This window comes from Mytilus edulis, chromosome 5 (assembly GCF_963676685.1).
Source record: "Mytilus edulis chromosome 5, xbMytEdul2.2, whole genome shotgun sequence".
In the NCBI taxonomy this organism is placed as follows: domain Eukaryota; kingdom Metazoa; phylum Mollusca; class Bivalvia; order Mytilida; family Mytilidae; genus Mytilus; species Mytilus edulis.
The window spans coordinates 26,851,221-26,878,571 of record NC_092348.1 but is presented as its reverse complement, the minus strand read 5'-3'; the positions used below and the strand labels follow the sequence as shown (position 1 = coordinate 26,878,571).

The 27,351-nt window shown below is 31.8% G+C and overlaps 1 protein-coding gene across 1 annotated transcript; it reads right to left on the bottom strand.

Annotated features, from left to right (window-relative positions):
- Window positions 1-3,423: 3,423 nt before the first annotated feature.
- Window positions 3,424-8,857, bottom strand: LOC139523316 (fibrinogen-like protein 1). Its single transcript, XM_071317189.1, has 5 exons — window positions 8,448-8,857; window positions 7,794-7,909; window positions 7,462-7,558; window positions 6,213-6,377; window positions 3,424-4,950 (listed from the first exon to the last, which is right to left on the bottom strand). The coding sequence occupies exons 1-5, from the start codon at window positions 8,734-8,736 to the stop codon at window positions 4,673-4,675; spliced, it is 945 nt and encodes a 314-aa protein (XP_071173290.1). The 5' UTR covers window positions 8,737-8,857; the 3' UTR covers window positions 3,424-4,672.
- Between the last annotated feature and the right edge of the window lie 18,494 nt (window positions 8,858-27,351).

Here is a 27,351-nt window from a genome sequence, read left to right as displayed (position 1 = left end):
GTTACTGACATGCCAGCTCCAGACCTCAATTAAACTGATTGAAAGAGTATGTCTTTATCATAGGAATACCAGGCAACTTCCGTTAGGGGTTCAGTATTAGAAACATAAAATATTTAAGAGAAAAACATAACCCGTGTCATGCCAACAAATGGTTTTGTAATAAATGTGTTTAATTTCGATGTAAAGACCCTATAAGTGAATCAATATTAAAGCCAAAATATGAAAACTTGAATGACCTGACAACAGTATCGTAACTATATCCCTTCTTAATAAGTCTGTTTAAAGGTCTTGTTATCTTTTAATGCTCCTTGTTGTCGTTTGTTGATGTGATTCATTAGCGTTTCTCGTTCTGTATATAGATTAGACCGTTGTTGTTCCCGTTTGAATAGTTTTACACTAGTCATTTAAGAAGGCGAGCTGTGTCATTGACATTCATACCACATCCTCTTATATCTAGAGAAACGTAAACAAGCTTCACATTTGAAGTTCATTTTTAACTGAAATGCCACCTTACGTTCATTCCAAATAATAGAGAAATCTGTCTCAAAATGAACAAAGTGATCAGCCATATCATTCTCAAACCTATTTTGACTATACATTTACCAAATAAACCATACAATAAAAATAAAAAACCACAGGAACAATTAAACACTTAAATTTTCAAAACTTGTCTCATAGAGACAGTCGTATCTAATTCCACCAACCACTGACTCAAATGTCTGCTTCTGTTTTTCCAAAATAATGTATTTCAGTTAAAAACAGAAAAAAAAGTTGCTGTTAAATTCAACATCAACCTCGCGGGACCAATATTTAGCATGGGTAATTCTGATTGAGATTCGGAGATGTGGACCACAGCTTGTTCTAGTTGTAAACAGAGACGATGGATGCCAAATGTTAAAGCAATTGGTATCTAAATAGCTATGAATTACCAATACAAAAAAAACTTTAAAAAATATAAAATTATTTTATCTAGTTAAGAAATGGAGCATTCAATGACTTCCAAAATAAGCCGTATTTAGAAGGAACATGGCATATTCATCAACCTTATACAGGGAGAATGGGAAAAGAACAGCTTTCCTAAATGTTGTTTTTATATTTACACCTTTTCTAGGTTGTCAACGAGGGTATCACCAAACCCGTAGCCAGTGCATGAAAGTACGAAATTTTATGTTAATAAAATTTCCTGTTACAATATTTTTTATTTATTTTTCATTCGTGAATAACTCTCTCGGCTTCGATTACACTATTCTGTCGTTGAGTGCTTTATAGGGCATATTGTAATTGCTTTCAGCTGTGCATAATCCTTTGTAAGGCCACAACTAATACGTGTTATGAAGAACGGGCATGATTATGCTTTGGTCAATACAGAAGCATGTTGCTCGGATCTTATATAATTAATGTACATTAACTTTTTAAACGATGCAAATACTAATCTTGGGAGTAAAAATAAATATCTCTATCAATGAATTCAACATACCAATATCTGTTTCATTTAACAAATATATAGAAAATACTTAGTTAACCTGAATGTAAATAAAAAAATAGGGAAATATCAAATTCATGGTTTTAAACAAGGAAAATAACAATTGCATAATAATCCTGCGCCACATCACTAAATTTTGCTGGTGCGTTGTTCATGTTGTTGTTCTCCAATCTTTTCGGGGTTAGGTAATAAATGTGTATTTACGGGTTCACACATACACACATGTGTATTATATTTAAAGCATAAAAACAAAATTTCTAAAGTGTAAACAATGAATGAAAAAATAATTTGATTATCTATTTTCCAATATCTTTTATATCAATTTCTTAATCCTTTTTAGAGCATTTTTCATTTTGTCACACTATTACAAAAATTGAAAAATGCTACACACAAAAACATTTTCATTTTTGAGAAAAATTTTCTAAAAATGAAAATTAACCAATATGGGGCATTTTTCATTTTTCAATATTTCAAGGCAAATTAAAAATTGCTCCACGTTGGAGCATTTTTCATTTTTCAAATTTGAAAGACAAATTGAAAAATGCTCCACGTTAGAGCATTTTCATTTTTCAATTTTTTAAGGCAAATTGAAAAATGCTTAAGTTAGCAATTTCAATATAATTTGATTATCTATTTTCCAATATCTTTTATATCAATTTCTTAATCCTTTTTAGAGCATTTTTCATTTTGTCACACTATTACAAAAATTGAAAAATGCTACACACAAAAACATTTTCATTTTTGAGAAAAATTTTCTAAAAATGAAAATTAACCAATATGGGGCATTTTTCATTTTTCAATATTTCAAGGCAAATTAAAAATTGCTCCACGTTGGAGCATTTTTCATTTTTCAAATTTGAAAGACAAATTGAAAAATGCTCCACGTTAGAGCATTTTCATTTTTCAATTTTTTAAGGCAAATTGAAAAATGCTTAAGTTAGCAATTTCAATATTGTGTTCTTAAGAAGGAGATTGAAATTTGTTTTTTTTCTAAAACTATCAAATTCAAATGTTTTAATTTATTCAAAATGTTGATAAGATGAAGTTTTTTATATTATCCTCTTGGAATCAAATAATGTAATCTCATGAAAATATCAAATTTCAAATTTCATAACGAAAGTGAATTCTAAGAAGTGACTTTATCAAATTTTTGTTACATTTATCAAACAAATTAACTTTAAAATTTGTAGAGTATTTTGCAAAATCTATATTTCAGTTTAAAATGAAAAATGTTTGGCGTAAATAAACACGGTCTAAACTTGCAGGTCAACTATGTACCTGTTTTCTTCAGAGACTAGGATAAGTATATCATCTCAGCTGTCGCATTAGTTTCTTAATAATATACTTAGCAGTGATATGTTCAATTTTGCATTTGTATTAAAACCGAAGACGGATCGTTTTTATATAGCAAAAGGTCGAAATCGCTGCTTGTAGAATGCTAGTTCCGAAAGGAACAATCATCTCAGTATTTACTACTTCGGTACTGACATGATTCATAACAAACCATAACTTCACCAATTCCCTCTGGCAAAGTTGACCTTAGATGACCTTCAACTTTCTTTTTATATCCCTTTTGGTTATGATCATAGAGCATCTCAAATTTGTTGTATTTATACATCCTTGCATTGCAAATGTTTGGGTCAAGTGTTCTTGAAGGTAAATCCAGAAAAAAACTATTTTGGGGCATGTTATTTGCAGTGTTTTTGTTATAACGTGTTGTGTGAACGTTAACTGGGTGATATGCAACACCAGCAGGGCATGGTGTCATGTTAACAGATTGGTCTGATTCATAAGCCTAGGGAAATTGGCATCAGTTTGTACCCAATCAATATTTGAACATGTAACATACTTTGTAACAAAAATCAACCCAAGGGTAAAACGGTTAAAAAAGAAATTGAAAAGTTCTTGAAGAATTGTTTTATTTGTTTTTGTTTATCTGATTACTTGGGAAGATACACCAAAAAATAAATTGGTTTTCTGGAATTCGTGTTATACTTTGATTTTCGGAAAGGATAAAAATATATGTCAATGGATTGATAAGATGTGTATCAAAATAAAATGTATGATCGCCAATGAGACAGTTTGTTCTTCACCATATACCACATGACGCAGAAGAAAGCAACTTTAGGTCACCGCACGACCTTAAACAACAATAACAATAAGCAAATATAAACCGCAAAACACGCCATAATAGGCTAAACATACAAATGTAAAAAAAATCATTTATTCTCTTCGCGAAAATTCTTGTTGTTGATCGTTGTATCTACATTTATTTGTTCATTTCATTTCCCTGTTACGTTATTTATACTAGGCAGACTTCATAGTAGAGCATATCAGGAAGAATGAAAAGAAATTAGCATATCCATTTGACTTCTCGTTTGTTTTATAGCTGATGTCCTCACTAGATGATTTCAAGTTTGGTGACTAAGCTGAATATATCTAACCCAACGAACTTGATGTTCCTAGTATCTTGACTTGTATCACGAAATTAATAATGATTTCGATTGAGACAAGAAGGACAGTTTCAGCTTTTGAAATGTTTAGTCTCCATTTCTATGTAGCAGTACCTGCATTTTGACTATTTTTATTTATGTTGACACAATATTCCATCGCTAGCGTTTTCTATCATAATTCCTTAAGAAGAGGGTTGCTGCTTACATGGAAGCTATTGAACCAAGAGTTGCAATTAGTAAAGCCGACGTTATTTATGAAAGTTAAACTGACGTCACCACGAGTTGTATGACCGTTACGGAATATTTGTTTGATGTAACCACATGCACCCCTCCTCTCTTTCTCCATTGTGAGGTCACAGAAAAAAAGCCCCACGCAACTGACTTTGTATGTTTTGATGACATGTTTTTCTTTTCGACTTTGTACCCCCCACCCCACTTTATGCGTGTTGAAAGTCTCCTTTGTGTCTTTCACCTTTTTTCAAATAACGGCTTTTGAAATTGGTTTTGATAGGAAAATACAGGTTTTATTATTAAGATTCTATAATTTGATATACAAATAAAAAAAGAATTCCGATGAAATAAATTTACAATAGAACAAAAGCTAAATAAAAATGCAGATTGCCCGAATTTCAATTACACAAATGAATAAATTGATTAATTTAGGTCAAGGTACACTTTGTAAATTCCAGTATTAAACACATTATGGAGCCAAATGAGCTGCATCAGAACCTTTTCCTCAAGGTAGACGTTTGATCTTCATTGTAACAGATTTCATGCGATAGAAGGGTATTGAGGCATTCCATGTGTACCAGTATATACCAGAGTGGTCAGGTTCAGTTCCAAGAAAGTAAAGTCCATTCGGATTGGAATAGGTACACCATTTGTACCACCATCCACCTTTCTGTGTTAAAGCACATTGCCCACCTGTATCATCATCATCATTATCGCGATCTTTTGTGGAAAATCGTTGTCCGTTTAAATTCAATGGCTGATAACTATCCAACATGGAATCACCTGCATTAAACACAGACAATCTATATTATTTGTTAATCTTAGAAGTTGTCTTTTATTAGTAATTACTCATATTTCTAGAATGATTTACATCATACATTTTTTTTAGGAAGAAATATTACTAAATAAATTACAAAATGTTTTTACAATTGTGTTAAACGATGTCATGCATAACATATCGTCAGGTTATAATGGTACGAAAATGTCAGCAGGTTTGAATATCCACCTTTATGTCAGAAAATTGTATGCTAACTCTTGAATCGAATTCGGCAATGAAATAATGGATAACATGCTATCTGTAATAGTCCGTTGATAAATTTAGAATCTAGAACTAGTTTCAACTCCATCAGTCAAAGTTATCTTAAATGCATTGATCTGTTCTTTTTAGGTGTCTTTCATATTACTCCTCGCGCATAGGCGGATCCAGGGGGGGGCATGGGGGGGGGGGGCGGTCCCCCATTTTACGGGGAAAAAAATTGGTTGATTATATAGGGAATCATTGAAGCATGACTGGAGCTCCCCCCCCCTTAGGTCAGTCAGCGGGCCCCCCTTAGGAAAAGTTCTGGATCCGCCACTGCTCGCGTATTATTGCATTTATAAGAATGTCACAAATACATTAAATAACCACTAACAAATGAGTTGAACTATTTTAATAAAAATGATTAATTGATATAAGACATATGGAACACATTTCTTTATCCTGTCGAATTTATATATTCTAATTTTTAGTTGATACCAGCAAAACGATGTTTTCCAGTTTAAAACCTCCTTCATTTAAACTATATAGATAACATTTAGTTTAGAGGATTTTAAAGCAGGTCGTTACCTCGAAAAAACATTGTCAATTGTGAAGTATAACAGAATAAAAACAAATCGCATTTATTTCACAGGTATACCCTCTATTTGTTTTGTACACATAGAAAGAACACAACTTTCAAATAAAACCACATTTGATTTAATGTTAAAAGTTCATGAATAAATTGCCAGTACTGAATTAATTGTGTGTTATACCATGATACCATTATCATGCATGGTTCTATGAAAATTTGCTACTTTATATAAGCCAATTTAAGCCAATTTAAGCAGAAATTTATTTTAAACGGAATGTGGGTACACCAAATGTAACATACCCGTCGTTATCTTTAAAACCGATTTTCCATATCGGTTTACCAATTCGTAAATTTATCAGAAAGCCAACATTATAACATTCTATCGACTCGTTTGCTATACTAAACATATCATACTGATAGTAACTGTAAACTTACCAGCATCCCCACTATACCCTGCCAATGTCAATTGGTACTCTGCAGACTCATCCGCTATACTAAACGTCTCGTACTGAGCATAGCGCCGCTCTCCATACCAGTCTTCTAAGTCAAACCTTAAACTGTACGACTTCCCATTCAATATATTGGAAATTTTGTCGTTACCTGCAGATGTCAAATAAGATACAATGTTAATCTATTTTCATCTTTAATTAGATTGTTATATACAGCTTCGATAAATTAGTTAATACTTGTTGATATAAAAAAGGTCGGTACAAATACAAATGTATATATTGTTTTAAAAAGAACAAGTTGTATAAAAACACTTCTACTTCTAAATGGTGAAATTGGAAAATGTGATATTAAAGTTTTCGTTCGATCTGCTTTATTCTTGATCTTTAATAATTGTAACAATGTGAATTCTAACTAACGGTAAGATATCTTTATGAATTTTTCATATTGATGAAACATCATTCGAGCAGCACATACTAATGCAATATATATCTGCGAGTTGAAATCTTCCGTTGTTTATTTATATTTGTTTTCATAAAATGTTTATCGTGAAGTTGAAGTGGTCGATAGGTGTGAAATATGACCAATCACCATCGGTGTATTCGATTCTCATAGTCGCGAAAATGTTTACCTATCTTTAATTCTGATATCAAATTGCAACTTTGACTGGCGTCTAGCGCAAAAGAGATTATCCGATTTAGCTTGGATCATGTTGCTCAATCACTCAATCACGCGTTTAGCGTTTAAGTGTTGTTTTACAGTTTTTGTTTTGTTTTATTATGTCATGGTTTTGTCTGTCTTTTTGATGTTTTATTTGTACTATCCTACACTCCAATGCCTTTGATATACTTGAATAATGTTTGATTTGTTTTTACTGATTCAATTTACATTGACCAACAAGGAAGCAACGATAATAGCTGTACTACACGCATCTGACTTAGTACAGGCGCATAAAGAATGTGGCGGGGTTAAGCATGTTTGTCAGCGCTCAACCCTTTCCAATAACCAGCAACAGTGGTGTAACAGCATAATATAAGAGCAAGCTATAGAAATAGGTTGCTCTTGGTTTATTACAAAAGATCTGTGCGAAACACAATTAACACTAACATAAAAAAATTTACACACCGTGACACTGATTATGTGAACTTGCACTTAATGAAATCGATGAAGATGAGTGACTATAAACATCGAAATAAATCTGTTTTAACAAATATGTTGTAAGTAAACATGAATTTACCAAGCCAATATTCTCCTGATAGATCACCGAACCCATTCTTATAATCCAACCAGTCTCTATAGAAATCTATGGAACCATCCTGTCGTCTTTGTATCACCTGTAATACAGTTGTCAAAGGTAAAAAAACACCTACAAAAACAAAAACAAACAAAAGCAAAAACCGCTCGCTTATCAATCAAATTGAATTGTTTGGCAATGCATCTTTCGCGTGTGAATAGAAAATTAGGTTACCGAATATGTTTTTCTATTGTGAACTAAATTTTATCTATTATCCAAAGATATTCAAACATCGTCTGAAAATAGGAAAATAGGAAACATTAAGAAAAACTCACCGTCCATTTATCCACCATATCACAGTAAACATCTATACAGTCGTTGTTTATTGAAATAGTGTAGACCCCGTCGATAGTCCCATCCGGAAATTCAGAGCAATCAGACGGAATAGTCTCTAAAATTAAAAACAAATATTATTATTACAGTAATAAGATTTTGCCTTCAATAACTCTAATAAATTGTACCGCACGTACATTTGTGTCGGATTAAGCAGGGCGTCGGAATACTCAGGTTTTTTTCTGCAAGGATATGCATATTTTTGACCATGAAAATATGTCGGTTAAAGCAGGATGTCGGAATGCTGAGGTGTCGGATAAGCCAAGTTTTACTGTATTTATCTAGTTTAGACGAATAAAATTAGTATGATATTACTAAGAAAAAGAGAGACCTTAATTTGAAAGTTAAACATGTTTTGTCCGCCTTCATCCCCTTTAAAAAAACAGAAGCCTTACGGCTGCATAAAGTCTACTTACAAAAAAAAAAAACAACAAGTGTCAAAAGCATTTGATGAAATTGAAATTTCACCTAGTAACAAATCCAACTAATTCGAATAGTAATAAAATTTAAAGAAACATTTACATATACAATTGAAACAAAAACATATCTTTATAATTCAGCATGATAGCTAAAAACAAAATAGTTAGTTTACTCACTTAATCGAATTAAAATTCCATTTTGCCAATTTTCTGTCGTTGGGTTACAGTCGGAATCCAATTTACACTGTTTTGATATATTAAAATAACTTGCTGTCATGCAATCCTTGTCGCTGGTACACAGACTTGCACACGCTGTTGAAGAGGCAGTAGTTGTTGTTATTGTTGAAAGGCTTGAAACAATTCTTTTTCCCGCTTCTGTAGTAAACAATTTTTCTTTCTTTATCTGCGATATTCCATGGCATATTGGATATATTACAACGCCATATATAATGATAATAAGAAACATGCTACTTTAACCCACCGGTAGTCAAGGTAGAATGAAAGGTATATGCACAAAGTTATATCATTTTACCAAACAAATCAATTAACAACCAGGACAGCGCATCATATAATAAATAAAGTCAATACTGTGAAGCTTTTGTTTAAATAAAAAAATAAAACAAATCGAAAGTTACTTGCTGCATATTATAGATATTTTATGAATAGTATATCACATCACTTTAATCACATTCCTATGCATTAGTCTATTTACGAACGTTTTGTGAATTATATTTTTTTTTTATAAAAGTGCACATAGAAATCTATCAAAAAACAACTGGAAGCAAATTGACACCAATGCATTTGCTTAAATCGAAATTTAACTATTTAAAATAAATTCCAGGGATCATTATTTTGTAAAGTCTCTTCCACCATTTTAATTAAAATACATTTACAGAACAATAACAGTTCTATAATATATCATCGTTCGTAACGTTTAAACTGCCATTCATTTGATCCCCATACCAAATGTGTTAAAAGCAAAAATGTGGCCTACAAAATAATCTGCAAAATGATAAGTCTGAGGACGTCCTTTTTTGTCACTAACAGTATCACCACTCAAGACTTTAGAATTCCTTGCTGAAATGAAATATCACTGATCGATTCGGTTATTTTCTGTAATTATTTTTCCAATTATAAAATGTTGAAACAATCGAAAAACTCAGGTTTTTCTTTATATCTCTGATTTGTTACAAATTGACAAAAAAGAGAAGTGGCAGAAACATTGAATCATTCATTTCCAACAGATCACTTAAATCATGCAAAGGTTAAAAATAATTAAGTAAATAAGAGAAAAAGCATGAGGCGAATTAATATAATCATACTAGCTATTTGCAACATTGAACACGGTACGGGTGAAAAAAAACTATATGAGTAAATAACCTTGTAAATGACAAATGTCTATTCTGACATAAATAACTACAGTCTCTGTGTTAACACTAAATTAAGTTGGAATTGAAAAATAATGCTGATTAGATTCAATGACAGAATTATGCTAGTAATCACTTGTTAATTAAATGCATCAGTGTTTACATCCTGTTTTAAAAGAAATTTGATATGAGGCGGTTGCATATCTTCATCCTATAATAACAAGTTATGTTTTTTGTTTCTATTGTTTTTCCGGTTATAGTGTATTAATGGTTCTTGATTTTCAAATGAGTATATCTATACTATTAAACGATAAGACCTCATTTTGTGTGTCGCTTCTTTTCCTTCCACGATAAATTAATCATCATGTCTCTGTGCTCTATAGGTAACACGCATAGTCGCAATTGTAATTCCATTCTTATGATTATTCAGATTGAGTTATTTTTGTAGAAAAACGACAAAAAAGGAGTCCGGATATTGATTCCGTCATCAAACTGACTTTAAGTCATAGGAAAGACTTATGGTTTGAAACATGCAAACAAGTATAACCAATCGTCTGATAGATAACAAAACTGAAAAATAAAAAAGTCAATCAGAACGTTCTCCATATCATGGTGTTTAGGTCACAAGAACCGAAACTATTATACTTCCTTATAGTGGACAGTTATTTTTCGCGTTTATCTACATGTAAACAACGATTATACTACTTTAAAGAGACTCTCTGTATTCTGTCTACTGTTTTCTTGAAATGATTACTATTTAAGGGATCATTCCAGTTGCATATATATTAAAATAAGTAAAACATGTGGAAATAAGAATGTGTCCATAGTACACGGATGCCACATCGGCACTATATTTACTAAGTTTCGAGTTGATTGGACTTCCACTTCATCAAAAACTACCTCCACCAGAAACTTTAACCTGAAGCGGGACAGACGGACGGACGGACGGACGGTACGACGAACGGACGGACGGACGTACAGACTAGAAAACATTATCCCCATAAACTGGGCATACAAATTTATTGTTTAAAGTGAAAGTAGTGGTTTGGCAAAAATGAAAGTAGGGTAGAGATTAGAGGGAGGCAGAACTTTTTCGGGACGTCGGGATCGGGTGTTAGTAAGCTCTGGATTTGGTGATTGATCCTTACGGGATCCGCAAACATATGTTTTTGATTTCGGGATTTCGGGATATGAATTTCTTTAAATTCTGCATCTCGAGATTTCATTTTTTTAAGCCCGGGATTTTGGGATCAGGGCCCCACCGACCACCCTTCAAATTAGCCTTAGTCGGTCTTAGTCATTTATACAAGATTTATATCCTACCATTGGCATGTTAATAAGGCTCTCAAAAGAAAAAAAGCACAGATGGATTGTCCTAGAAAGATACTTTATTAGACTAACAATGGTCTGTATATAAGCAGTTACATTTATTTCATGTTTGAAGCGGTGCAAATTTTTAACTTTATTTGACTTTTACCAAAAGATGCATTTTAGCAAAGGAGAAGAATAATTGTGGTCTGACGCCAGAAACACGAAAATAATTGAATTTAACAGAAAGGAAACAAATATCGGACTTTGAAAAAATGGAGAGGGCTTTTGATACCTTTTATGAAATTTTCCATACATAATGTCTTTTTCAAAAAAATCCTACACAAGTTTACAAGCTGTATATGCCCGCGATTTCGCGGGTGATAAATAAATCATCATGCCTCTGTGTCCTTTGTGTAACATGCATAGTCGCATTTGTCATCCATTCTTATGATTATTCAGATTGAGTTATTTTGGGAGAAAAACGACAAAAAAGATGTCCGGATATTGTTTCCGACATCAGACTGAATTTAAGTCGTACATAAGATTTCCGGTTTTAGTGCATGTCATTGAGAACCAATCATATGATAGATAACAAAAATGAAAAATAAATAAGCCAATGAGAGCGTTCTCCATATCATGGTCTTTCAATCGCAAGAACAACAAATATTATACCTCCTTAGACAGGACAATTATTTTTTGCGTGTATCTACATATAAACTACGATTATACTACAAAAATGTTTCAATGTTTTAACACGTGACTGAACACTACCACTCCAGCGTAAAATTAAACGAATTTTGCTGAGTGTATTTTTTTTTATTTCATAAAATTGCTGATTCTTTTTGTTTTCTGTCCACTGTTTTCTTTGAAAGGTTTACTATTTAAGGGGTCATATCAGTTGTATATATATATTGAAATAAGTATAACATGTGGAAACAATAATGTGTCCATAGTACACGGATGTCAACGTGGTTGGCACTATCATTTTATATGTTCAGTGGACCGTAAAAAATGGGGTAGATCTCTAATTCTAATCATATCATAGGGAACATATTTACTAAGTTTCGAGTTGATTGGACTTCAACTTCATCAAAAACTACCTCGACCAAAAACATTAACCTAAAGCGGGACAGACGGACGGACAAAAGAACGGACGCATAGACTATCAAATAATGTTCATAAATGGGGCATATAAATTCATTGTTGAAAGTGAAAGTTGTGATTTAGCCAAAATAAATGAGGGACCTTTTTCAGAACATCAGGACCCCTTCCAATCACCACTTAATTAAGCCTTAGTCATTTATACAAAATTCAAATCCTACCATTGGCATGTAAGTAGGGCTCTCAAAAGAAAAAAAAAACGCTGATGGATTTTCCCAGAAGCATATTTTATTAGATTAATAATGGTCTATAGGCAGTTACATTTATTTCATGTTTGAAGCGGTGAAATTTTTTAATTTGATTTGACTTTGTAGCAAAGGGGAAGAATAATGTGGTCTGAGGTCATGCAGAAACACGAAAAATAATTGACTTTAACAGAAAGGAAACGAATAATTACGCACTTTGAAAAAAAGCCGGGAGAGGGCTTTTGATACCTTTTATGAAATTCTCCAGACATAATATATTTTATAAAACGTTATCCCACAACAGTATGCAAGCTGTATATGCCCGCGATTTCGCGGTTGTGTTTTGGTTACCTTTTAACACAGGGGATAAATGACTATTCATAGAAAAGCTTATGCTGTATATTATTATGACTTCTTCTGTGCATGTCTTAGAGAAGTTTTCAAAAATTAAACCTTTGTATATACAACTAAAAATTCCTACACCATTAAATTTGTTGTTGTATTCGTATGGAATAGATGTTTCTTTTCTCCCCAATACTAAAAATAATTTTCATAAGCGTTATCATGCACACAATATCGCATCATTTCTAAAAAAGTTCATCGGAAGATACCAAGAACTTGTGGATAAATATTCCGTATCAACTTCACAAATAATACAAGATGGTCTTGAAGTATAGATTTTGCGTACTGACGTTGGTTATCATCTTAATAATGTGTAATAGTATTATTTTATTTGTCTTTATTAATATTACTTGTACTCTTAAGTCAGTTTTTTTAGATATTCTTTTGAAATGACTCTGTGGTTATGTAAAACATCATACTTTGAACGACAAAATTATTTCATTTATTAATATAACTTTTACTGATGGATCTTGACATACTATGAATGACAAAACTATGTTATTCAATAATACTACTTTTTCTGTAAGTCTGTTTTTTATGATATACATTTGACGTGAAACTGTACTTATGTATCCCGTCATACTTTGAACCACACAATTATTTTATTAATTATTATTACTTTTACTGTTAAATCTGTTTTCTGTTATATCTACTGAACGTGACTCTGCATTTATGTATGCCGTCATACTTTGAACGACAAAATTATTGTTATGTCTACCTGTGCGAATTTCAAGCGGGCAATTTTACACCAGTACTGAAAACCTTCTATCCTTTATGGGTAGACTTTACACAGATAAATTAAGTCGTATAAGAAAAACAAAATGAGTATGTTATATAAATTTGATGTATGCCCTTTTGTGCTTCTTCGTTACATTTGTTGTTTTTATAGTGATATTAAGATGATAACACAATATTGACTGCTGTACCCCTATTTTTGACATTTTTTACTCTTTGAGTATGTTTTTGTTCATGCATCGTTGACAATGTAATGGAATTTGATACGACTGTCATACAAGTGAGAGGTTTGGCTAGCTATAAAACCAGGTTCAATCCACCATTTTCTACATTAGAGAATGCCTGTACAAAGTCAGGAATATGAGAGTTGTTATCCATTCGTTTGATGTGTTTGGACTTTTGATTTTGTCTTTTGATTTTTGATTTTCCTTTTTGAATTTTCCTCGGAGTTCAGTATTTTTGTGTTTTTACTTTTTGTGTAATAATTGTTTTCTATAAAACTGACTTTATAGAAACGGAAATTAAAATGTTTCAAGACAACTTCTTCTTCTTTGTATAAGCTTCCTATAGACAGGAACACCTCTAATGATATTAGAGTATATATGAGGGTAATTTTGTGGATAATTTTTTTGTTTTTGTTTCTTTACAACTATGTACAGCACATTATGTGTATGTTTGTTATTATATGTACTTTTTGGTTTTGTTGTGTCTTTTAAAGTTATATATACAGATATTGCTTTTTAACTGGTTTATTATCATATGCTTATCTTATTTACATGTGTCAATGATGTGTTTTTCCTATTCATGCAAGTGACAATAAAATTACCTATATAATAGATGCTTACATGGGAGTAATTTACATAGGGAGTTTATGATGTTAAAAGAAAAAAAGAAAACTTGTTAAAATATCAACATAGTAGCCAATGCTTAAAATCTAAAACATATCTTTCATTTCATCTAGATATGATATCCAACTTTGCTCAGTATGATAAAACAAAATTCATATTAAAAATACATTATGATTTTAATATAATTATTTTGTGCTTTATTTTAAGATGTTTGTACCATTTAAAATTTCAATGGTTTATTCTGTAAAAACAAAATCCTATTCAGTTTACCTTAAAAAAAATAGGAAATTAAAATGGATAAAAGTATTAACAACGTAATATTGACTAAAGGAAATTAAAAAAAAAAAAAACAACAAAAAAACTATTAAAATTATTACAAAAAAGATTAAAAGCCATGATGGTGATGTTAAAAGTAAAGACTTTATCTGCTTCACTTGTAGTTTTAAAATTACTTTCACAAAATCATAATCATTATATATGGTTGTTGTGCTTGCAAACGGGTGATTTTCACCTTCATGTTGATATTATTATCAGAATATATCCTTCAATGTCCTTTTTCACTTTGAATATAGGCTTTTGTTTCAAACCTCTACACACGTATAACTGTCACTACATGTATATATTCATTGGCACATATTATTTGTTGTTTAATGCATCCAGTACTTCTATTCTCTTTGCGTGAAGTTGGAATAATAGATTTCTACATTTTTCTTCTATCTTGGTCATGAGTTCACTACTTATGTTCAGTGTTTCTTTGAAATTATTACAATCCAGTATCAATTGTGTTATTTCCATCTTATTACAGCAGAAAGTATTCCATTTAATTGGATCAATATTATCCAATATTTCCATTTTCATCTGTACATAGTATTTCTCTCTTATAGTACTTAACACTGGACAAGAGGTAACCATATGAATAATGTCTTCATTTTCTGTATTGCACAGCTGACATAACGGTTCTGCTACAAAGTGTGTGAACTTGTGTTTGTCCGACTGTAAGATATATGCTCCCGTCATCATTCTGGCTTTTATAATTGCTTTTCTTAATTCAAGTCGTGGTTGATTTTGTAGATTCCATACTTGAGCTGTTTTTCCAATTTCTAAATTTTCTATGTTCATATTTTTTAGACTGGTTTTATTACGAGCTTCAGATTTTAATTGAGCATTCCAATATTGGTTTACTTTTTTCTTTATTTCTTCTTTCCATATATCTCTTTTTGGAAGATTTTTCTGCAAATAGTTGATGGAAGGAAGGTCATACATCTCAAGTATATTCAGTATCCTGCTGAAAAAACTTTTCTTGTTGTCATAGTTAGTGGCAATTTGTCTAATCATAACATCTTTAATTTTGCTGTTGTCACATGATAATATAGAGTATAAAAGTGATAAATGTCTTTTATGTATTTCAGCTTCTATAGGCAATGCTCCAAGTAGTAGTAGTACCACAGCATTTGATGTTCTTTCTGGTAGTGACTGTAGGTGCCTCAAGTTTTTCCTATGGAATATCTCTAGTTCCTCTATATTTGATTTTGTTAAAGGTAGTACTTCTAAACCATATGTTAATCTTGGTATTACATAGGTTTTATATATTTTATACGGAACAATAACATTAACATTTACGCTGTTGAAAATTAATTATTTGATTAGTCAGTTTTCTCCGATATTGATCAGAACCTATAGATTATAATAAAAACCAAACAAATCATATAATAGGCAGTACAATGCAGATCCTCTTTAACTTCGTAAGTTATTTGAATATTTAACCCATTCTTGTTTGATCGTCTCTGTTGAGCCTTTTGTAGACGAAATAGAGTCATGTGTACTAAATTGTCGTGGCAACTTTGATGAGCTCCCTTCAATAATTTTGTTTTACTTTGAAAACAGCTCCAAGAAATGAGATAACACATGTTTAAACACAACAGTATGCTTAAGGATCTTTTGTATCATAAGTTTAAATTCTTGTAAATTTCAAAAGACCTCATTTCAACATTTTTTTTGTACTGACTTTAAATGAAAAAAACACTTTTTTGATATTGTGTTGCGTCCAAATGCTTTTCGGTATATACTTGAAACTGGGACGCTCAAAACAAGAGCCAGAAGGCAACGTATATATAAGAACCTAAAATAACCAAATGAAAAAGAGAGGCCTAATAAGAATAACCAAACCCAACTATTTTCTCTTTTGATTAAGGGACATGGAATCTAAGATTTTGTTTTAATTCAAAATTTCTTTACAGAAAATTTAAAAAATTAATTTGTATAAAAAAAGAGTAAAATCTCAAAAATACAGAAATTCCTAATCAATTTGCAAAATTAAAAGCTCAAGCACATCAAATTGACAACAATAGTCATATTCCTGACATGGTACAGACAAGCACTTATTTCAGAGAAAATAATAATCTCAAAACGGGCAGTCCATCAGAACCGGCATCGACGCAGTGCTAGTGTTGATAAAAATACACTTTATAAATCTAGTTTGACCAACGCACATTTCTTGATTTACCTTCTTCATCAACATTCAAACCATTTAAAAAATAAATAAACAGGGACTTGTACTTAAAGTCTTGAGAAGATGTATGATCAAAACAGCCAAATAAATAGCCAATTCCATTCAAAGTAAACTTTGCTTCATGTTTTTGGAACCGAAGTTGTTTGATGCAATGAAAATCTATACAGGCAGAATTGAAGAGAGAATTCAATCAGTACCGCAGCACTCAATAATGAGTAAATGATATAACCGTTGATTTGTATTGACGGCAATATATCGACGATGCTAAATAAAAACTGCCCAAAGAAGGTCAACATGTTCAATAAAACATATTTACTAAATCAATTATTTCCATTAAGTTAACCTATTTGTTTGAGTAGTCACTAAGTAATACTAACACTTGCCTTATCCGGACATAACCATTTACTATGAATAGATGAAAAGAAGTATAAATAATAAAAGAGACGACCAGTATAAATATTGATACAAAAAGTAACAATTTAACGGAATATCATTTTTGTGATAATACTTTCATTCCATTTTGTTAACTATAAAACACATTTGCCAAATCAATCATATACATCAAAGATAAATCTTTTTGTTTGAGTAAGAAGTCAAAAAGTGATATCAAAACGGGCCTTATCCGGACATATATAACGGAATATATTTTTTGTAATCGTACTTTTCTTTCATTTTCTTTATATGAACCAACCAATGTTTTAAGTAGTTATATTCAAATAATGACAACAGAAGCATAATTACGGTTCCTGTTAACAACTTAATCGAAAGGTTTGTTGTTGAAAATAAGTTTAGATACTGTATTAGTTCTATGACTATGCTGGAAAAAAGTATATAGAAAAAAGCTTTATATTTTTGGTCATGAAAATATGTTTTGTTATCATTATTCAAAACAATTTTCATCTTTAAAATAATGTGGAACAATCTCCTTATTTTCTCGATAAAAGAAAAAAATGAAATGATATAGTTTTCGAAACACTCAACTAGATAATATATGACTTTTTTGTCATTTTGTTTGTTCTTTTTTGCTTAGTGATATCTAATAAGACATTTATAAAATATCATTCCTGTTTTTTGGTAGGGTTCTAGGTACTCTTTCTTTATGTGTATCTGTCGTGTTTTGTAGACTTGTTCTTCTCTTCGTCCTCTTTCGTTAGTTCCTATAGTGTTTTCAGTTTTCTCGACTTATAAATCTTGAAAGTTTGCTTGGTATATCTTCCATCTAATTTTTTATGCCCCTGCTGTTGCAGAGGGGGCATTATTTGTTACTCTTGTCCGTGTGTCCGTCCGTCTGTATGTACATACGCCCTGAAATTTAATTTGAAAACATTTGATCATTTTATGTATTTAAATTATTTGTTTCTTTATTTTTTCTAAACATACTTAGATCTTAGTACATGAAGAAGTCCTATCATTGTTCAGGATTTTATATTTCAATAACCTAGACCGGAATCTTAATGTATCTCATGGGTCTAAGAACATGATTAGGTTTCCATGATTTTATCTGTTTCTAAGATACATTACGCAGCATTTAATTTGTTTGGTGTATTGCATGATTTAAAAGTCCGTCTGGCAAGTGACGTCTTTCCTTAATCTTTTTTTCATAGTGAACTGCTAACTGTTATGTCTTTGTGGTTTTTTCATTTTCTCATATACCGTAGGCAATAAGTCAAATATATTTGGTTAATAGACTGAGTGTACGGTATGTCTGTCTGTCTGGTAGTGTTCATATGAACTCATTTTAACAATTCAATGGTAAATGTTTAATTTTGTGAGCGAAAGGTCAACGTTTTTTTGATGTATTGAATGATTCTATAGTGTAAATGTTCTTCCAGCAGAGTTTTCGTAATCTTGATTTTATTTTTAATACTGAACGTTACGTTTATGTGGATAGGACTTTTTCACTTATACTAAAAGAAAGGGGTAAATTAGGTTTTTTCGGTGTATGGCATTAAAATAATTTGAACATGGCCCTCCGACAATGTCTATCAGATCAGTGATATTGTTGCGTATATAATAACTGTATGTTTTAATTGGATTGGACTATTTTAAATGACTATTTTGGTCATGAAGATATGTTTTGTTATCATTATTCAAAACAATTTTCATCTTTAAAATAATGTGGAACAATCTCCTTATTTTCTCGATAAGGATTTTCTACCTCAGGCATAGATTACCTTATCTGTATCTGGAAACACTTTTAGGAATTTTGGATCTCAATGCTCTTGAACTTCGTACTTCATTTGGCTTTTCTCAACTTGTTTTTGGATTCGAGTGTCACTGACGAGTCTTTTGTAGACGAAACGCGCGTCTGGCGTATATATAAAATTTAGTCCTGGTATCTATGATGAGTTTATTTCTTACCAAAGTCGAACCCAGTAGTATGAGATTTGATAAGTATTTTGGAAATGTTTTATGCATTTTAAGTTCAAATTGTATTGCATTGGGTTAAGCTGCTGATATTACCAATGTTATTTCAACTGATCGGGTGGAGCTTACGTTTTAATTTGCATAAGGACAGTCTATTTGAAGATGTGTGTGATAAGGATGATTGCCGTTATAATTATTACAGTGTCATCAAAGGAATTTACAAAACAATGATTGGACATTTCATTGATGAGTTTATTATAGTGATAAAACACCTATCTATAGATGGACTTGTTTATTATGAGCGAACCGGTTAAACTCCGCCCAGTCAAGTGAAATAAATCGAGTAATAAATGTGCTTCATGCCTAGGGCAGTTGTTACTTATTTAGAGAAATTCTTTATTTTGAAGTGTTAATAAACAATAAAATAATCTCTTGATGAGAACATGTTTTCCAGTCATTTTTCACAATTAAGGAACATCAAATCCTCCACTGTCATAGTTGAAAGTACGTTTCCATTATACGGATAATGATATAAAAGAGCATTGGTGATAATAAACAGTTGACAATATAACAACAACAGCGCTTATTTGAATATTATTAAATTAGAATTACCCGTATTCTCTTAATATCTATATAGAAACGAATATTATTAAAAAGAACATTTAAGAAAGTTCAGGTTTGGTATAAGTATTAAGAGTTACATATAATGCAATTGATTTAGTATAAGAAGGTTAAACTGCTTTGTATACTGTCGTCTATTTAAAGTGGTAAACAGCATCCGTAAATCAAAAGTAATAATTTTCCGAGAATAACGTCTTAAATAATCAAAACTTATAATTCTATAATAGATACATGTATAAGGAGATGTGGTATGAGTGACAATGAGACAAAAACAAATCTCCATCAAAGTCACAATTTGTAAAAATAAACCATTATTGGTCAAAGTACGGTCTTTGACAAGGAGCCTTGGATCAAACAGCAAGCCCCAAAATGACTAAATTTATTTTGCATAAATGTTTATTTCTAATATTTTTTTTTATGTAACATTTGACTACAAATCCACATTTGAAATGCCTTAGACCACAATTTTGAATATGTGGTATCTAAATATGTTCGTTTGATACAATATAATTAAAAATTTAAATTAACTACCCTCCAAAACGTTCTCGATGTCACTGCTAATGGAGTTTTAATTCCCCCGAGGGTATCGCCAGCCCAGTATTCCGCACTTCTGTGTTGACTTGAGTTATCATTGATATGTTCATAATTATAAATTAAATGTTAATGCGGGGTTCACACATTGCCGATTATTGCTCCCGTTTGAGATCAGACAGCGATACGACACGAAAAGTGAAAAAGTCGGATAAGTATCCTCAATTATCTGGAATGTCCTATTATTGTCTGAACGCAGTCGTTTTAGTTCGTAACAGATTCCTACTGGTCGGGAAGGGTCCGAATAGTTCGGCAAAGCACCCCGACAGTTAGGTGCGTCCCGTAACATTCGGGGAAACTCAACCAATTTTGTCCAGTCGGATTACAATCGTGCCTATGTCGTGACAGATTCTGCTGTATCGGATCGAATTCCTAACAATGTTCTGTGTATTCGGGACGGTGTCCTGTGGAACGGGAATTATCTGGAGAAGTCCCGACAATAACAGAATACAATACGACTAAGACCAGACAAAGCCGTTTGCAATGCGATAGAGCGGACCGTGATAGGATTACGTTCCGACAGTACCTGATCATCCCGATTATGCCGACAGTTTTCGAACGGATAACTTCCGTCAGCGTCGGTTGACTGTCTTGTCACTATCTGATCTCTGTCGGATTACATTCGGTAGAATCGGGACGCAGTCGTGACAGACTCGGTCGAATTTTACCTGGCGAAAGATACAAATCGAATTTCCATCCACGATTCACAGGATCTTGATCAGACTTTTGACAAATTTTAATCGGGAATGGTCCTGTCAAGGACGGCAGTAAAAATCGTGAAAGTGTGACTCCAGCTTAACAAAACTTTGAATGTTTGACATACTAAGACTTTTCTACCTCAGGAAAAGATAACCTTAGCTGTATTTAAGTATTTTGGGTCCTCAATGCTCTTCAACTTCGTACTTCATTTGGCCTTTTAAATTTTTTTATTCGAGTGTCCCTAATGAGTCTTTTGAAGACGAAACGCGCGTCTGGAGCAAATATAAAAATTCAATTCTGGTATCTATTATAAATTTTTTTCAAAGAGATTTTCATTCAAATCTAAATCGTACTAGTCACATATATATCGAAAAGCTTTATCTGTATACTAATATTCATCATGGTCATAGAATAGAAACAGTCTCCGGAAATCTAAATATAAAATTTCAATCCTGGTATTACCAATGTTATTTCAACTGATCGGGCGGAGCTTACGTTTTAATTTTGCATAAGGACAGTCTATTTGAAGATCTGTGTGATAAGGATGATTGCCGTTATAATTATTATTGATTTGTAATCACTTATCAATGTTAATAAACGAATTTACAAAAGAATGAGTGTATGATATGGGAGGAATAGAATAATTTTAAAATAAAAGAATATTTATATGTGCTATAGCTAAGTATTTTACGGTGTCTGATATTGTATTATTATGGTTTAAATATTTCTAATTGTAAGATTAATATTATAAAAATATATACAATAAAGCAGATATTTACACCCTATTAGTCCTTCCTTGAATATAATCATAACACTAGCTTTTGAAAAAGAAATTCTCAATTTACGTGTGAATGTTTTGCCGCTTCTTAGATTTACTATTTAAGCACTTCTTGTAGTTCTTGTAAATCATTCTGTATTACGAATCATGGCCCACGTAATCGAATACTTATCTCTCATTCAAAATAAATAGTCTACAACATGTACAACGTATCAAAGTTGTTTTGGGTAAGAAATTCAGCAACCGACGGCCACTCCAATAAAAGAAAGAACAACAGAAGCTACCCTGGTTAGTGAGGCTACTGTACGGAGAATTCGACGAGAGAAAAACGAAAAAGGAAGACTTTTTTCACCAGAAAGGCAGAAGGTAAGAGGTCCATATAAAACTGTTGATGATTTCGATAAATGTGCCATAAGACAGAAGATTCATGAATTTTATACAGTCCGCGGCCAGTTACCAACCATTGATAGACTTAATGATTCGCTTAAATGTGCGTAATTTCCCCGGAAGTAAATCACTTCTTTTGAAAATTGTGAAGGAACTTGTTTTCAAGTGGAAATGGTCACAAACATTCTGTACAGTTTAACAAATGTCCTACAACAAAAACAAAGAAAGCAGATATTCAGGCTTATCTTCGATTACACGAAATACAGTTTGAAAATAAACTTCTCCGTCCACAGCTTCTTGCTTTAGCAAAGGCTAACAACAAAACCCAAAAGTATGTCATAGATAATATTGCAAGAGAGAGAGGACATTAATTTTACGCCTCCCACCTTATTCTAATAGAACTGATATGGAACCAAGTTAAACAAAGTGTCGCCTCTCAAAACGTTATGCACAGGATATACGATGTTTTGAAACTTGCGCATTAAGCAGTGGCACAAATAATTGTGAGAGAAAACTTGTCGTCATGTTGCTAACATAGAAAAGGAATACAGAAAAAGAGACATTGTAATCGACGAGCAAATGGAGAAATATATCATTGATCTAGTAGACAGCAGTGACAGTGATAGTGATAATGATGACAATGTTTAACTTACTTTCAGTTGTATAATTTTCAAACGTCTGTGATACATTTAAGTTCTGTGATAAAAATATTTAGTTTAAGTTATTATATGTCTTAAATGTAATTCTTGGGTTATCGTTTGTTGATGTTTTGCATGTTTGTTTTTCTCTTTTTATAGCTGACTGTATTTGCGGTATGGGCTTTGCTCATTGTTGAAGGCCGTACAGTGACCTATAATTGTTTATGCCTGTGTCATTTGGTCTTTTGTGAAGAGTTGTCTCATTGGCAAGCATACAACATCGTCTGTTATTAAAATAGGTTAAAAATATAGAACAAACAAAAAGAAAAAGAAGAAATCATCCCACTCGGCGGCCCCATACACTTAAATAAACTAGATAAAGAAAGAGAAAAAAAAGATCGTTCAACAACAGATAAAAGATGGTTTAGAACGGAAGATATTCTGATGATTCTGGTGATGATTTATCACGATTTGATACTTTAAAACTTTTAATTTCCTTTTGTTACATTTAATATGCATCAAGTAAAATCTTTAATAAAAATCTTTAAAGAAAATTCTTCTTGTTGTAGAATAAAGGAAATCAATCAGGTCGAAGTACCATTTGCGAATTATCCCATATCCCCGATCCCATCCCAAAAATGTTTATCAAAACGTTAGAGAATTACGAAATATGCATATTTTGCAACTTCCGTCGTCATAGTAATACTTTCATATCCACAATTTCCGAAATGTGACAATTATAACATGTTTTCTATAAACTCCGTTTAACAATTAAATGAACGGCTGTGTCTCACTATTTACTTTGCAAATACACGTATAGTTTTTACATTTTTTTTACCGGATCAATGACCATAACTGGACACTTCATTGATGAGTTTATCCCGAAATACTATCTAAAGATGGACTGGTCTATGATGAGCGATCCGTTCAAACTTTGCCCAGTCAAGTGAAATAAATTGAGTAATATCCATGATGAGTTTATTTACTAACATAATCTCAACAACAAACTTTTCGATTAAATTGTTTACTAATTTTGACAGGAACCACCAATATAATAAAACACTGCTGTCATTTTCTTATATATACCGATATAAAACCTTTGTTGGTTTATGTAAACAAAACATAATGAAAGGGAAGGACTAGTACGATTACGAAAAAAGACATTCCGGTAAATATCTACTTTTTGTAACAATATTTTTCTGGTCGTCTCGTTTATTGCAAATACATTGTTCCATCCGTTTATATTAAATGTTTATATCCGGGTAAGCCCCGTTTGGTGTTACTTAATGACTTCATACTAAATCTAAAAGGTTTATCTTTAATGGAAATGATTGATTTAGTAAATAATGTTAAATAGGTAGATTTGGTTCAGTTTATAACCCGGATATGTTTTCTTTCAATCGATTTATGACTTTTGAACAAAAGAATAGATCAACTTAGCTGTATTTAGCAAAACTGTTAGGTATTTGGGTCCTCAATGCTCTTCAATTTTGTTTTTCTATAACTTTTTTTTATTCGAGCGTTTCTGACCATTCATTTGTACAAAGTTTCAATCCTGGTATCTATGATGCGTTTATATACAAATGTTGCCTTTATTGAACATATTTGATATATTGCCGTATTCCTGTGACAAATCATAGTATATATCATTCACACAGTAGTTAGTGCTTTGGTACATAATTTCATCACATATCTCTCTTCCATTCTTTCTTGGTAGCTCATCAAACAACTTAGGTTCCAAAAACACGAAGTAAAAGTTTCCTTAAATGGTATTGTCTATTTTTTTGCCATTTTGATCATACATCTTCTGAAGTACTGATAAGTTCATGTTTATTTCTGTTTTGACGGTTTGAGGTTTGTTGATGGAAATTCAATCTAGAAAAGGCCGTTAGTCGAACTAAATTCATAAAGTGCATTTTTTTTTTATTTACTTGCAATGGGTTGATACCGCTTCTGGTGGACTGCCTGTTTTGAGATCATAATTTTGGGTAGAAATATATTAAAAAAAATCTTAGGGTCCATCTCCCTGGATAAAAAGAAACCATGCATGGGTTTGGATATTATTTGAGGCCTCTCATGCTCATTTGGCTCTTTACTCATTCAAGTCATTATACATACTTTGTTTTATGGCTTTGAGTTTTATTTGAGCGTTCAAGCTACTGGTAAATACAGAAAAGCGTTTTGAAAGCATCACAATTTAAAGTTCTCATTTAAAGTAAGTATAAAAAAAAGTTGAATTTTGTAATTTGGAAATTGGCCAAAAAGCAAGATTTAAAAAAAGTAGTTTACAAAACGCCATGAATCTTACTGTTCTATTCAAATTGTGTTAATGATCACGTGTCTTTTATGTTTAAACATGACTTTATATTACATTTTTTTAAATGATTCATTCTAATTGGTAAGGAAACTTGCATTGATTGCAAGAAATTCATTACGCATAAATAATGTTATCCTTACTAATAAATCAAAACAACGCTTTATTAAGTCTATGCGTCCGGATCACTCTCCCGGATTTAACTTTACCAGGAAGACTGAAAACCGAATATTTGGAAGCCAAAGCTATATAGGAACTGAAACAGTTGAAGATTTATACAACCAGGAAGGACATAACATTTATAGCAAAATCCATCTAAGAACAGTTTTAGATTAGGGAGTGGAAACCTTAGTTTCTGTAGAGTTTCTAAATCTATAAACTGACCATTTAAACATAGACTAACTTCTTCAATCAAAGTTCCGTAGACTAACTTCTTCAGTCAAAGCTCCTAAGACTAACTTCTTCAATCAAAGCTCCAAAGACTAACTTCTACAGTCAAAGTTCCTTAGATATACCTTCTCAGCCAACGTTTCTTAAACTAACCAAGCCAAAGTGATTCTTTAATTATTTGTTTCATTTGGTTTAGGTCGAACTTTTATATTGAGATGCTCATGAGTACTTATTTATATCTAACGTTGTATCAATTTATTAAAAACCTAATTTTATGGGGTTCGTGTTGTTTATTCCTTAGTTTTCTATGTTGTGTCATGTGTACTATTGTTTTTCTGTTTGTCTTTTTCATTTTTAGCCATGGCGTTGTCAGTTTGTTTTAGATTTATGAGTTTGACTGTCCCTTTGGTATATTTCGTCCCATCTTTTATAAAATTGCTGTAGGTTGCATCAGATTTCCTAATTGTTATGAAATTATATTACGCAAATGAAATGAAAAAATGATATGAGAGAAATCTATACGAAAATGAAGATTGTCGTGTTAACATTTTCAATATCTATATCTATTCAAATCTGCACTTTTAAAACTTTCGAGACGGAAGTAGGAAAGAAACGTGATAAAAGATGTTACATATTAAGAATGTCCAATATCGATTGACACTTTTGAATGAACAATTAATTAACCTTCAATCAGTAATGATGAATTTTAAGATTACATAATGCTTTAACTGGAAATTTAAATCGTATCAAAAACAAAACACTGACTACCGGATCGAAGTAACATTCGGAGACTTATAGAATATCAGCAACAGTACCGACACAGTTGTATTTAAATATCTGAATAAAATTTAAATTTGATTATTTCTACACTTAATTCGTCGGTAATGACATGATTTTAAAAATGCATTTGTTTGAAAATTGCAATCCCATGCTCTTATCTAAGATGCTAAAACTCAAGTTGCAGCTTCTTAAGGTTAAGTTGTTCTTAAACGGTTGTTCATGTTCTACATACTTCCGGCATTAGCGTCTGTTTTTACATGCACAAGCATAACTTATCAATTGATCTGTATTAAGGATGTACTTTGGTGATCTTAGGTGAAATTAAATGAATCAAGAATTTAAAATTGATACTGTAAGCTGGAAGAGTCTAAGTTAAGGATCAATATAAGCTAAACATATTGATAGGTCATGGAGCTCCTTTTCGAAATATTTGATTTGTAAGATATGGAGGGAAAGACTGACTCGGACTTTTACCTTATATTTGCATTAGTATTATTTGGGTCTCAAATCAAAAGAAAGAATATCAAGATTCTGGTTAAATTTTCAAAATGACATTTTATTAACTATTAAGTCTTATATGAAAAGATACACTGGTGTTATGGGGCAAAATATTTTACCTTGTATCATTTGGAAAATCCCCAAAAAGTCCGAAAATCTGATACAAATTCCAAAACCTCAACTTAGTAAATCCTTAATGACATTTTGCTGATAAATTGGTAGTGACGATTTAAAAGCTGTATTCGTCTCGTTTGTCATAGATTCTCAGAAGTCGCCAATATTGAGAATAAGATCAAGATATGAAGCAGAAATTTAAATTTCGGAAATACCATTAATCACTTTGTCTTTCTGATTTGATTTGATTTGATTTTTGATGTTTTAACTACACTTTTATGAAGATGGAATGTGTTAAACATCCTTGAATGGCTTTACAGTCCTCGCACGGTCAGTGCAACTTTTATGCACCACATTTAGAATATTTCGTGGCGGTTAGTTTTTAT